The sequence below is a fragment of the Rutilus rutilus genome (genome assembly GCF_951802725.1).
Source record: "Rutilus rutilus genome assembly, chromosome: 6".
Classification (NCBI taxonomy): Eukaryota; Metazoa; Chordata; class Actinopteri; order Cypriniformes; family Leuciscidae; genus Rutilus; species Rutilus rutilus.
This window is the reverse complement of record NC_140214.1, coordinates 10,163,571-10,178,220: the sequence shown is the minus strand read 5'-3', so window position 1 is coordinate 10,178,220 and position 14,650 is coordinate 10,163,571. Positions and strand designations below refer to the sequence as shown.

The 14,650-nt window shown below is 44.3% G+C and overlaps 1 protein-coding gene across 1 annotated transcript in view; it reads left to right on the top strand.

The window, feature by feature from the left end:
* LOC311291562 (uncharacterized protein) overlaps positions 1-14,650 on the top strand; it is a 178,831-nt gene that overhangs the window by 161,585 nt on the left and 2,596 nt on the right. Inside the window, 9 exon segments of the mRNA XM_084410623.1 lie at positions 1,366-1,443; positions 1,576-1,664; positions 5,584-5,648; positions 5,919-5,995; positions 6,095-6,312; positions 6,578-6,613; positions 6,616-6,827; positions 7,162-7,278; positions 7,526-7,667. Coding sequence (XP_084266749.1) covers positions 1,366-1,443; positions 1,576-1,664; positions 5,584-5,648; positions 5,919-5,995; positions 6,095-6,312; positions 6,578-6,613; positions 6,616-6,827; positions 7,162-7,278; positions 7,526-7,667 — 1,034 coding nt within the window.

Genomic DNA, 14,650 nt, shown 5'->3' with positions numbered 1-14,650 from the left:
CTCTCGCTTCTGTGAAGCGCATAGGGGACTTACACGCGCTCTCAGTAAGCGCGACGTGCATGGAGTTTGGGCCGAATGACTCTAGAGTTATACTCAAACCTAAGCACGGTTATGTTCCTAAATCCCTCAATACACCGTTCAGAGCACAGGTCATATCCCTGTCTGCTCTGCCGGTCACTGAAGGAAATATGGACGAAAGCTCCCTTTGCCCAGTCAGGGCGTTAAGAGCTTATGTGTCTCGCTCGTCTGTTTTCAGACAGACGGAGCAGCTCTTTGTTTCGTTCAGCGGGCGTTCTAAGGGGCTAGCCGCTTCGAAACAGACCCTATCCAGATGGGTAGTGGACGCAATAGCGCTAGCTTACACAACCAAGGGCATGCAGTGCCCGTTGGGTGTCAAAGCGCATTCCACGAGAAGCATGGCTTCATCGTGGGCATGGTCAAGTGGGATTGCCTTGCAAGATATTTGTATGGCGGCAGGCTGGGCCTCTCCGTCTACATTTTATAAGGTTTTACAACCTAGAGGTTCCCGCACTACAGGCCAGACTACTGTCGGTCTAGTATGGCCAAATTTCATAACTGGCGCTGTCAGTTATGCAGCTATTTGAGTATTGCAATCCTTGCTCTATGCTGCCATAGGGAAGACGGTGGCTAACCCCCCCCCCCCCCCCCCCCCCCCTCTTCCAGGATTCCCTGTGAGTCCCCTGGGTGATTATGTACTGTATGAACTCCGGGCTGTCGCCCTTGAGTCTATAGTATCAGATCCCAGCACGCACGGCGTTTTACAGTAGGTTCCCCTAGCGTATTCTACGCAGTACGAGAGAATCTCTCGTAAGAGAACGTACTCGGTTACTAACGTAACCTCGGTTCTCTCTAGAGAGAGGAACGAGTACTGCGTATCCTGCCATGCCTGCACGCGCTCTGGTTGCTTCGACTATGAAAAACCAGAGATATAATGCCTGCGAGCGGTATTTATAGACCTAAGCCACGCCCGTTTCGGCGGGACGTGACGCAGAGGGCGCAAAGCGCCCTCATTGGGTCTGACGTCACTCTAGGTCTCGCTCGATAGGCTTAAGCAGTTGCCAGCAGACCAGCCAATAGGCGCGCGAGCTGCCTCGCCTATGTCTGTATGCTGCCGCAACGCGTTTTACATTAATACAAAATTAAGGATAATTTTTTGGCTTCAGTATTCTCGTGGAAAAGGATTTTCCCTTAGCGTATTCTACGCAGTACTCGTTCCTCTCTCTAGAGAGAACCGAGGTTACGTTAGTAACCGAGTACGTTTTCCCCAGCAGCCATTGAGCACAATAATCCAGAAGCGTTTATAGTTGTAGAATTAATGTAGTTCATTTTTAAAATCTTTTTCAGGATAAATCCCAGAGATGGATTCATGTTAGAGAAGTCCCTGAAGGAATCATTGAAGCAGATTGATTGGACCCTGACTGTGTAAGAGTTAAATATTATACTTTTTTTTTGCCATTTCTTTCAGTTCATTATGAAGGTTATGTTCTGTAGACATACAGAAAATTATAATTTTGCTGTCATCATGAGTGTCATCTACGCTGTTTTTCTCCTAAGCTGGGGAAATTCAGTGTTGATCAAGCCAGATGAGAAGAGGTTCACAGTGGAGAAGCTGAACATGAAGAAAGAAAAGAGTGAGAGCATAAGTAAGAAAATATGTTTTTTTTAATAATCAAGACTACTGCCATAGAGCTTGATCTGTGCCTTCATTATGTACTTTATTATAACTCATATTCCTGAGAATAAACCAAATAATCTAGAGAACTGACAACAGTCAAAACATCTGATAGTAAAGCGTTCACTGTTGTATACATGATTAGAAGACCCACAAATGATGACGGATGCTTTCTTTAGTTGATTTTATTTGAGTCTTACCGTTATTACAGTTCTGTTTTAAGCAATTAATATTATAGTTACTTATAAAGTTATTGGTCAAGTGGCAGGTAACTCAGGTTCCCTATCGTTCGGTCACTCTCGATGTCTCGTCGTGACCGACGATTTTGGGATCTCGCTCAGAGGACCGATCTATTTCGAGTGTAACTAAACGAGCCAATTTCACATTGGCATGCAATCATTGCATTCAGCTGCTCTGCCTCGTCAGTGCGGGTATAAATGAGCAGCTGGTGCATGATGCAATCAGCTTTTCGCTTCGGAGTTGAGCTTCTGCCAACAAAGAAGATCTACAGAACTGTAAAGAAACAAGTTTTTTACCTGCTCTTTTGGAGTGTTGGCGACACGGCACGACAGCGACTTCCCTCAACCGATCCAGCACATTTTTTAAACAATAGCTGTTTTAACAGCTGGTAACGGTAGCGCACTGCGGGATTCCCCTTACCCGTTGGTGACGCGAGTGGGCGTTTTCCCTGCGTGCTTCAGCACAGACAAGAGAGCAGTTCTCTAAAAGAGCTTCACGGTGTGTGCGCGTTTGTACAAAAATGCCAAACACACCGTGCGTTTCACCGTGCTGTAGCTTGGAAGATCTGAGGGTGACAGTGAGGACCGGTTCCGCGGGTCCACCACCCCCGGGACCCCCTCACTCCCCTGTTCCACAACCAGCTGGGCCGTCGGAGGAACGGGCTGGGCCACCTTTGAGGTCTGCACCAGTCGTATCCTTTGGCACCCCGCGTGACGATCAGATGTTGATCGCAGCATCGGAGGGAGAGCCCTCTCTCTCCGGGGATGATGACTCGGCTGCGCTGCCCCCTTCGGGTGTGGCAGTGTTGCCCAAGTCGGACCCAGAGATGATGGCTATGCTATCTCGGGCCGCAGAGAGTGTCGGGCTCGTGTGGAACCATCCACCGTGTCCCGAACCCTCTCGGTTGGATGATTGGTTTCTCGGGGCAGCTTGCGCTGGTTCTCAGCGTCCTGCCCAGGTGCCATTCTTCCCCGAGGTGTATGAGGAGATCACTAGGTCATGGACGGCACCTTTTACTGCCAGAAGTGGTCCTAGGGTCCCCTCCCCCCTCACTACCCTCGATGGCGGGGCAGTCAAGGGTTATGCGCATATCCCCCCCGTGGAGCGGGCAGTTGCCATGCAACTTTCCCCTAACTCCACACTAAGGGAGGGGGACCGTGTCTCCCATCCCGGGCCTGTAAATACTTGTCGAGGCTAACCGACAAGGCTTACAGAGCTTGTGGAGAGGCTGCTTCTGCTTTACACGCCATGGCGTTACTGCAGGTCCATTAGGCCAAAGCCCTGAGGGACCTGCATGAGGGTAGTCGCAATCCAGGGGTTCTCCAGGAACTTCGTGCCGCAACGGACCTCGCGCTATGAGTGACGAAGGTCACCGCGTGGTCACTGGGTCGAGCGATGTCCACCCTGGTGGTCCAGGAGCGACACCTCTGGCTGTGCCTGGCGGACATGCGGGAGACTGAGAAGGTCAGATTCCTTAACTCCCCTGTCTGCCAGACCGGTCTCTTCGGTCGAGGCTGTCGAGAGCTGCGCCCAACAGTTCTCGGCAGCACAGAAGCAGACGGAGGCCATTAAACATATCCTGCCCCGGTGGTCGGCTCCAAGTAAGAGGCCGTCGGAGCCAACGACCTCGTCTGCTCCTCGCCGAGGGCGCCCTACCATGTCCGCCTCTGCTCCTCCGCAGCAACCACCAGCAAAGCAGCACAGAGGAGCCGGACGCGGCCGCGGCAGGAGGGAAGAAAAAGGGTAAGAGGCCCTGAGACGGGCGACCCAGAGGTGGAGAGTACTGCTCCTTGGGAGATGGCAACAGGACCACTCCCTCCCCCGGAGGAGGACCGGCGGGAGAATCCTTTGTTCCAGTTTTCTTTTGTTCTGCTGCTGGCTGTTTGGTACCCAAGTTTTCAATAAAAGAGCAGTTTCTCTCCTCTCTGGGTCCCAAGAGGACTCGGGGAGCGGTTCATGGTACACGCTTATACGCTGAAGTGGAACCTGTTCGTCGAGTGGTGTTCTTCTCACCAAGAAGACCCCCGGAAATGTTCGATCAGAGCCGTGCTTTCCTTCCTGCAGCAAGGATTGGAGCGGAGGCTGTCCCCCTCCACCCTCAAAGTTTATGTTGCTGCAATATCTGCATACCATGACCCCATCCTGGGTAAATCGTTTGGGAAGCATGACCTGGTCGTCAGGTTCCTTAGGGGGGCAAGAAGGTTAAATCCTCCTCGACTTCCCTCCATACCCTCTTGGGACCTTACGCTAGTACTAAGAGCACTTCAGCTCGTCCCATTTGAGCCTTTGCAGTCAGTTGACTTAAAGCTTCTAACTATGAAGACTTTGCTTCTGCTGTCATTGGCCTCCATCAAGAGGGTAGGGGACCTGCAAGCATTTTCGGTCGATGAATCGTGCCTGGAATTCGGGCCGGGTGACACCAACGTGGTATTGAGACCCCGGCCTGGATATGTGCCCAAGGTTCCCACCACTCCTTTCAGGGACCAGGTGGTGAACCTGCAAGCGCTGCCCCAAGAGGAGGCAGACCCAGCCCAAGCTTTGCTTTGTCCCGTCCGAGCACTCAGAGTGTACATAGACCGGACACAAAGCTTCAGGACCTCAGACCAGCTCTTTGTCTGTTTCGGAGGCCAGCAGAAGGGGAAGGCTGTCTCCAAGCAGAGGATGGCCCACTGGATAGTGGATGCCATCACCTTGGCTTACCAAGCACAAGGTGTGCCCTGTCCTCTCAGGTTGCGAGCTCACTCTACCAGAAGTGTTGCATCCTCCTGGGCTCTGGCACAGGACGCCTCACTGACAGACATCTGTAGAGCTGCGGGCTGGGCGACACCCAACACGTTCACTAGGTTTTATAGCCTTCGTGTGGAGCCGGTCGCCTCCCGTGTTCTCACCTGAAAAATGGTCAGAGACACGAGGGGGCCCCGGGTTAGTGTCGGCTTGCTGTGCCCACAAGTGCGCTAGAATTCTCCAGAGAGTCCTCTTAGTAGACCCTGTGAGTCCTCCGATCATCCCTATGGCGTCCGGCCGTTGCGGAGCGTCTGGTGCCAGGCCTACGACTGATGTATCTTCGAGAACCAGCTCTAGGCCTGGATGACCATATGTGTGACCTTCAGCAGGTTTCCATATGCGTGTTCCACGGCAAGCTCTTAATGAAGCCCGTGTCTCCCCCGGCAGAGTCCGCCCTGCTGTCCCTGCCAGTCTTGTTATCCCAAAATCGTCGGTCACGACGAGACGTCTCTGTTTCCTCTCTCAGGGAACGAGGGTTACATATGTAACCGAGACGTTTATTTACCTTGATTTAATTAATTTGTTTTATTTAACAAATCCCACTTTCACTCTTACTTGGTGCTTTGGGATATGTTAATTTTAGGAGTCAGAAAACAGAAAATAATCTCAATGTAATATGTAGTTTTGAGTTACAGTAATGTTCCTAACAGTAATTTCATAAAATCTGATCTGATTTTCTTTGTTGTTGTACAAAGAAAATGTTTTATGTAGGCTAACATATGAGTCTACTTAATTGGCTGTATCTAGAAAAAAAAATTGTATTGTGTGCAAAACGTTTTTGAATAACTCTTATTTTGGACAAATGCTTGATGGTTTCACTTGTTCTTAATGGTGTTAAAGTGTTTGAATTGTGTTTTGTCTGACAGAAAGAGAGAGTTCAGATTCTGGGTCTTGCTCATCATCAAAAGCTGAATCATCTTTAGCACAATCAGTGAGTAGAAGCTGAAGAGGATTCTTAGTTTTTCTTGTTATAACAATTATTATTTTTTGTTTGTGATATTTATGTGTGAATTAATTACTTTGAATCTGGAGATGATTTTGAAGCTATAAAACATTCTACTAAAAACAGTGGTACGGTATTTCATTTAATTACACTATTTTGTAATCCCATTATTCAGAATGTTTACATTTAATTTTTTACAAACTGTAACATGACATTTTAGAGGATAAAATATACTCTTTATACTTTTCTTTATTTCAGTCCTCAGAAGATGCAGAAGTGTTCACACCTGAACTACTTCAAGGAGATGATGAGGACAAACACAAGAATACATACCGGTATTGAACACTTATCTTATTTTTGGACATTGTTTGAATGTAAGCATACTGTTTTGACTTTATAAAGTTTAAAAATAAAATTAATATTATGTCCTCCAGGTTTGTGTGTCCACATGCTGGTCAGTTTCGTTGCAGTCTGACCAGCCTTGTGTTTGTGATGGAGGGTGAAGGAGAGGTGCTGTATAAAACTGTCTCATGGGATCCTCGTGTGTTAGATGGTTTGGGTCAGATGCAGCCAGCCGGACCCTTGTACAACATTGACTGTTTTCACGGTTCAATCTCACAACTGCGCTTTCCACACTGTGAAATAATTTCTGGTATGTGTATTTCTACATACTAAATATTAATGTTTCACAGTTGTTGACTGTTAAGAATTTATGTAACAGTAACTGATAATTTACACATCAGATAACTTGAAACTGCATCTACTGAGGATATGTATGTAAATATTTAGCAAGGAGTGAGATGAGAGATCTTGATGATTGCATTGACCAACATTCTACACAAAGTGCTTTTACTGTATAATTAGGAAACAATACCTTTATTTTACCAAATAACAACATTTTTAAATGTATTTTGCAGAGGAAAATAAGGATGGTTTGGCTGTGGCACATTTCGTTGGGGTAATGTAGAAATAATACAGCCACTCAAAGTGACAGAAACTCATTTGATGATTGACATCAGAGAACTCAGCAGTTTTGGCCTTGTCTGGATAAAAAGTATATTTGGCATCCCAATTAGAGGCCAGGTTTTGCTCTTCCTTCGAAATCTAACTCTTGAAAGGAAAAAACTCAATATCCACTTGCTTCCAGAGGATGTTCCAGTATCAGAGGTATCTGAACGTATTGTTCCTTTGTTTTTTTTTATGCACTTTCCATTTAAAAGAGTATTATAAAATAAAACACACATTGAACATATTTGTGTATATGCATAATTACTGCTTTTGAATATTGACATTATTATTATTATTATTATTGCTTTCCGTGGTGATGTCAATTCATTGTATATATTTAGTTAGTTCCTTGTTGAACTATAGTGCATTTGGTGATTTGAATATGATGCAGGTTTGTACTGAAAATATTGTGTAAAAGTAGCAGAAATGTTAAAGTAAATTCACCCCTTTTTGTGTTTTGTCTCTCTCTCTCTCCCCGCCCCCTTTCCTCAAGGTCCAGAGCAGGCATTGGGATAAAAAATACATTGAGACAAGTTCAAAATGTCACCTCATTCCTTACCAAAAATACAGTCTGTGTTGTCAGCCAGAGGAATGTGAAGTGCAACCAATGGTAACAATATTTATTGAATAACATTTGAATTCCAACTGAATTTCAGCGTGTAATAATATTTTGGGGTAGTTGATGTATAACATGTCCAATTACTTTTTTTAATCAATATTTATTATATGAATTCCATTATATAAATAAGGGAAATACATATGTATATAGTTCTGAGACTGGTCACCACAGTTTTTCAAAATTATAATTATAAAACCACATTATAATGTTGTCTTCATATTGGTGTTCTTGTTTTCAGACTGAAATATTTGAGTGTAATTTTGGCCCAAATTATCATCCCACATTTGAAGTTTTTCTGGATGTCAACATTAAGGAGGTTAGACTGGGTATTTTAGAAGGTGGGAAGGAAGTATGGAACAGACGGCGAATCTTTCTTACAGGTACAGAAGTCATGCAATTCTGTTGTTAAAAGCTTGTGTAGGAGTAAGTGATTTAATAAAGTTTGGGAGAGATTTTAAGTTGATCGATAGACACTCCTCTGTGAGAAATGTCATTTCTACAGTATGTCCTAGAGCTTTTTAAGGGAACAAATATATCTCTAAATTTATAGTTTATTTTGTGATCAGCAACATTTATCAGGTGAAAAAAAATTGAAGTATAATTAAAAGTGACAGCATTAAACTTGAACAGATACATTTAAAATAAATACAACTATTAAAACTAGAATAACCATTTCTATTTTGAAGAACTGTTGGTGAATAGTTTTTAACAGGTTCATTTGCATGAACAGTCCGAACAATAGACTTTGTTCATCTTTGTGTTCCCTTTCCAGGTGGTAACGTATATGGAAACTCCTCTTTTCTCCACTTTTGCTGAAGTCTTATGGGCTAACGCCAGCTGGCCAATTGACGCGAAGCATGCAAATACTGACAGGTTCGCGGGCAGTATAAAATGCATGGGCGCGGCAATTACGTCAGAATATCTTTCTTCACGCTGTCATCGTTGAAGTTGCACCTGAAGTAGGGGTGGGCGATATGGCAAAAATATCATAAGTTATAAATATAATATATAAAGATATTTATTTTATATAGATAGATATTCTGACGTAATTGCCGCGCCCATGCATTTTATACTGCCCACGAACCTGTCAGTATTTGCATGCTTCGTCAATTGGCCAGCTGTCCCCAGCTGGCGTTAGCCCATAAGACTTCGGCAAAAGTGGAGAAGGGAGGAGTTCCCATATACGTCACGCTGACGTAATGTCTCGTTCCCGCCTCTCAGGGAACCGAGGTTACGATAGTAACCGGAGACATTTTGTGGCCTAGTAGATAAAGCTTAAAGTGGGGTAAGCGGTATTTGAAAAATGCTGTTTGAAAGTTAGTTGGACTAACACATGAACAAATAAAAACAAACATGTGTAGCCAATCAGCATTAGGGAGTGAGGAGTTGAGGAGAGAAAATGAGTAAGAGGGAGATTTGAAGAAAGACTGCAGAAATAGAGATTTGACACAATATAAAAGAGAAAAGCTCAGAAGAAAACAATGAAAGGAAGGGTTATAACTGGGCAAGAACTTTAGGACCCGCGTTAATATTAAAAAAGCTTTCCAGTGCTGGAGAGAGCTAAGCGGAAAAGGCCTGAAAACAGACACGGAGGCTTTGATTCGGCTCATTGTTTGTCTGGAGCTGCTGTGCTGTTGGCAACTAACAACAAATTCTTTGTAATTACTATTGTACTGTCGTTAAATTTTTTGCGCTTCCTTGTCACTCGTTCATCATCTGCGCTTTATTTTTCGTGAAGCATCTGCTATGATAAACAGACATCCACTCTTGGATTGCATGCGTAACGGAGGCCAGCTAGTGACGACTGTTGTTAGTGAATGCGGTGTTTAACGTCACTGTTAGTGCACACGCTTCTCATGCCAGGGAATCTGGGTTAGAGACCGACTCGGAGCAGGGCGGTTAGGATTGGAAGCTGAGTTTTGGAGGCAGAGCATTGAAGAGAAGGGTGTGTTTGTTTGGGTTGATTTCAAATATTAACATTGTCTATGTTTTTGAAAAACCGCTTACCCCACCTTTAAAGGGTTAGTTCACCCCAAAAATAGAAAATGTTATCGCTCACTCTCATGTCGTTCCAAACCCTGTAACATTTGTTCCTCTTCAGAACACAAATGAAGATATTTTACCCTAAATTAAATGTTCATAAACCAATTGTGTCTGTTCTGAAGGAACTGAGCCAGTAGAGGGCGATACTGACTGTTATATATATGTCACCCCACTTCCTCTTTGAGCACATGGACATGGTGGAAGCCATTTGAATGGTGGTTGAGGCCTAAGGGCAGTGATGGTCTTGACTGGGTTTTTGATACGTGGACTGTGTGCGTGCATTAAGTTAACCACACACCTTGATCCACATGTTGAGCCATCAAAATAAAAGCAACTAAAAGGAGTTTTTGTGCATTCTCATCGATGCCCCACAGTGATTACTATTTTACCAGTTCTTAACAAACTTCATAACAATTGGTCCTTCGAGCCGGAGCTGGATAATTGCTGTGGATTAAGATGGCACATGCAGCAAGGGGTAGAGATCACCGACCAGCTGATGTTCGTCCAAAGCGGCTAATTCGCCCACCCACATGGATGAGTCAATATGAGGTGGAATTACCATCAGCAGTAAATCGTCGACTTGTTCCTGATGAGAGAATTGAACAAACATCAATGCAGAGAGCTAAAGAGAAGGGATCTTTCTCTCATTTCTCAACATTAACTAACTGGAGCACAGTGGATGAAGACCCCCCTGTTGAACAGACACCTATTCATAAGAGTTCACCACAGATTACCTCACAGTATTCTCAGTCTATGGCAGATTCCTTTCATCGGATGCAAGAGGATAATAAAAGACTGCAACGGACTGTATCAGAGCTACAAAGGCAGCTGGACCAAGATGGGGTGTTGCCAACACCAAATTCAGCAGAAACATTATCCTTTGAACGTACTTCACAGCCTAGGGAGGTAGCAGAAGAGAATTCTCCTCTATCAGTGTATCAGCCAGCAGCCGTCGAAGAAGAATGGCCACTGCCACCTCCTCCGATAAGAGTTTATAATAAAGAGTTGCGTCTTTCTAAAGAAACAGAGCTTGGTATGATGGAAGATCTCAGAGACCGCATTTGCAGACTTGAAATGCAGAGGTTACCAGTCCCATCTACTCCAAGTTATCAGGATCCAGACTCTGATTATTGTAATTTACCTTACATGGCACCAAGTTGTCGACCAGTAAGACGAGATGCTAGGCCTCCACCAGTGCCTCCACACAGATACTACAGTTTTTCTAATAACCAAGCTGGTGTACAAGAGATGACATATCGGGGACCCAAGCCGTCCATCCCTGATTTTACATCTGATGACCCAAGAGAGTTTGCTAGACTTAGGATATCATTGGAGAATATCCTTCCACAAGATGCCACAGAGCAATTTAAGTACCAGATTTTACTGGATCATTTGAAGTTTGAAGAGGCACTTTTGATAGCTGATTCTTATTGTAATTCCTATTACCCTTACTCAGATACAATGGCTTCACTTATTCAACATTATGGTCAGCCCCATCAGCTTGCTCTACGTCGAATTGCTGGATTAATGGATGGACCTGTTGTCCAGAATGGTGATCCTACTGGATTCCGCAAATTCGCATTGAGAGTACGAGCATTGGTTGGGATGTTAGAGCAACTGGGTGATGAAGGCCATGTCGAACTTTATTGTGGGTCACATGTAGCTAGGTTAGCAAACAAGCTACCATATGACTTTCGAGCTAACTTTAGACGATATCTCTACCCTTTGAAGAGAGGAGTACCATCCCTTCTGGATTTTGCAGATTGGCTCGAATATGATTTACAGATACAAGAGGAAGTGTTCGAGTGTTCACATGAGCCCTGGAAAGGAGGTACCAAGCAAAGAGAGCGTCAGAGTTTTAAGATGAAGAGTAAGTCAACGACTGTGCTTCTTGGTTCGACCTACAACACTTCTGAGCAGAAATCAATGCCTCAACCACAAGGGAAGTCGAAAACGTATTGCTCCTACTGTTGCAACAATATGCATTTCTTGGATCAATGTGTCAACTTCATTAAGCTTACTACAGAGCAGAAGTATTGGATAAAGTCCAACAACCGCTGTTGGAAATGTGGATTTCAACACCAAGCTGCCCAATGTCGTCTGAGAATCACATGTGACATCTGCAAAGGTAAACATGTTCAAGCATTGCATGAAGTAAATGTTAAGCCTGCAGAGAGCTTAACTACAGCAACTTATGGTCTAGTAAGCTCTATTCCAACTGACATTCTTTACCTTGATCGGAGAGCTGGATGTAGCCAAGTTTTGTTGAAGATCAGTAAAGTGCTCTTACGTAATGGTAATCACACGTTGGAAACCTATGCTATATTGGATGATGGTTCAGAGAGGACGATTCTCCTTCAAGAAGCAGCAGAGAAGTTAAAGTTACAAGGTGATCCAGAAAGTATTACACTGAGAACCGTGAGACAGGATCTGCGAGTGTTGCAGGGCTCTTCAGTGACTATCTGTCTGTCTTCTATTAACCAGCCAAATACAGTCTACACAATCAAGAAAGCATTTACTGCAACTCAGTTAGGTTTGGCTGAACATACTTACCCAATAACCAGACTTCAGCGTCAGTATAACCATCTTAGGAAATTGCCCTTACCTCATTTTACTAATGTCAGACCACTCATACTGATTGGGTCAGATAATCCACACTTGATAACTCCTGTACAGCCAGTGAGACTAGGACCGCCTAGAGGTCCTGCAGCAGTCAGAACGAAACTTGGATGGACGCTACAGGGTCCAGTCAAAGGTCTTCTACATACTGGTACTGCAACTTCTTGTTTTTTCACTTCAAATGTTTCTCCATCATCTGAAATCTACCATCAAGTAGAAAAGTTGTGGCAACTGGATGTATTGCCATACAGAAGTGAAAAACTTGTTACCAGATCTAAGCAGGATCAAGAGGCCATGGACCACCTGCAAGCTAGAACAGTTAGAGTAGATGTGGACGGGGTTCTGAGATATGCTACTCCTTTACTACGTGTAAAGAACATGCCCACTCTATCAGCACCCCCTGAAGCAGTTCTGGCTAACCTTCGTAATACGGAGAAGCGTCTCATCAAAGATTCAGAACGTGCTGCTGCTTATAATGCAGAGATTGCCAAACTTGAGCATGCAGGATATGCAACTAAAGTTACCAGAGAAAAGGAATGCCCCAAAGAATCCTGGTTTATCCCTCATCATATGGTAACACACAATGGAAAGAACAGAATTGTGTTTAATTGTTCATTTTCATATCAGGGACACAATTTGAATGAGCTACTCTTACCAGGACCAAACCTAAGTTCATCCCTTTTGGGTATTCTGCTGCGTTTTAGAGAGCATTCTTTCACTATAAGTAGCGATATTAAAGGGATGTTTCACCAGGTGAGGTTGTTACCAGCAGATAAGCCAATCTTGAGATTCTTGTGGCGTGATCTTTTGAGGGAAACCCAACCCAGTGTATATGAGTGGCAAGTACTTCCCTTTGGCACAACTTGTTCACCATGTTGTGCCACTTATGCACTGCAGCAGCATGTCATTGAACAAGGTCAGTCAGAAGATGTATGCAAAGCTGTCCAGCAGCACTTCTATGTTGACAATTGGTTACAGAGCTTTTCTTCAATTGAGAGAGCCCGAGCTCTTGTGGACAAAATGAGGAAGCTACTTGCTGAAGGAGGTTTTGAGCTAAGACAGTGGGCTAGTAATGCTGCGGGTATCATTCATCATCTGCCGAATGAAGTATTATCTCAGAGTGGTGAACACTGGCTTAATCAGAGTGATATGGATCCTCAAGAACCTGCTTTAGGGCTACGGTGGCTGTGTCAATCAGATACCTTGATGTACAAGTCTTACACACCAAAATCATCCCCCATCACTATGAGAAATATTTACAGAATGATCGCCAGTTTATATGACCCTCTTGGATACATCACTCCTTTTTCTACAAGGGCAAAAATAATCGTGCAGCAGTTGTGGAACAAGAAGCGAGAATGGGATGTCCCTCTACTCCCTGGTGACCTCTTAGAGGCTTGGAAGATATGGGAAAGTGAGCTACAACACTTGAATGAGATCCGACTTCCCCGGTGTTACGTGAGTGCTGAAATGGATCAAACTGATTGTGTGCAAGAAATTCACATATTTTGTGATGCTTCAGAACGTGCCTATGGATGTGTGGGATACTTGCGAACAGAAGATCCTCTAAAACGGGTAGAGGTAGCATTCTTAACCGCACGCTCACGAGTTGCACCAAAAAAGCAGCTATCAATGCCAAGATTGGAATTATGTGCAGCATTGACAGGAGCCCAACTTGCCCACCTGTTAAAGAAAGAGCTTACTATTAAAATATCTGGAATTCATTTATGGACAGACGCTACAACTGTGTTGACTTGGATTCAGTCTGATTCATGTCATTTCAAGGTATTTGTTGGAACCCGAATTGCTGAAATTCAAGAACTGACTGACTCCCAAGATTGGCATTATGTAGATTCATTGAATAATCCAGCAGATGATGTTACAAGAGGACGGACCCTACAGGATCTTAGGGAAGACAGTAGGTGGTTCAAAGGTCCCCCTTTCCTGTATTTGTCGCCAGAATACTGGCCAAGAAATCCTTCAGCTTTGATAAATGATGACACAGACGAACTGCGTAACCCAATCACTTGTCTGAATCTAACTGCAGTCTCATGCTATTCAATTCCAGAACCTTCACAAGCTGACAGCTTCAAGGATCTAGTTTATACTACCGCAAAATCCCTTCATGGGGCGGCCTCCATAGAGAATCGAAGTCCCTCTGCTGAGGAGTATCAGCAGGCGGAATGATTTTAAGATCTGCACAAGGAGACAGTTTCCCTGAAGAGATTCAAAGTCTTAGCAATGGAAAATCTCTGTCATCATCAAGTTGTTTGGTAACATTAGCCTCAGAATTTGATACAGTAATGCAAGTAATTCGAGTGGGAGGCCGACTGCGTAATTGCACTCAGTTGGAATCAGAGGCAGTTCATCCAATAGTTTTGGATTCGGAAATACTGGATTCTCAGAGGAAGAGAGGCTGTGAGAAAAGAACAACGTAGTTGTGCAGAGTGTCCACGAATGGCAGATTTACCTCCAGCACGTTTACGTTTACATCAACCACCTTTCTTCTCTACAGGGATGGATTGTTTTGGGCCACTTATTGTCAAATTGGGCAGAAGAAACGAGAAAAGATGGGGAATACTGTTTAAGTGTCTAACCACAAGGGCTGTACATATTGAAGTTCTAACCAGCCTTGACATTGATTCTTTCTTGATGTCTTTAAGACGTTTTATCTCCCGAAGGGGAAAGCCTGCCGAATTGT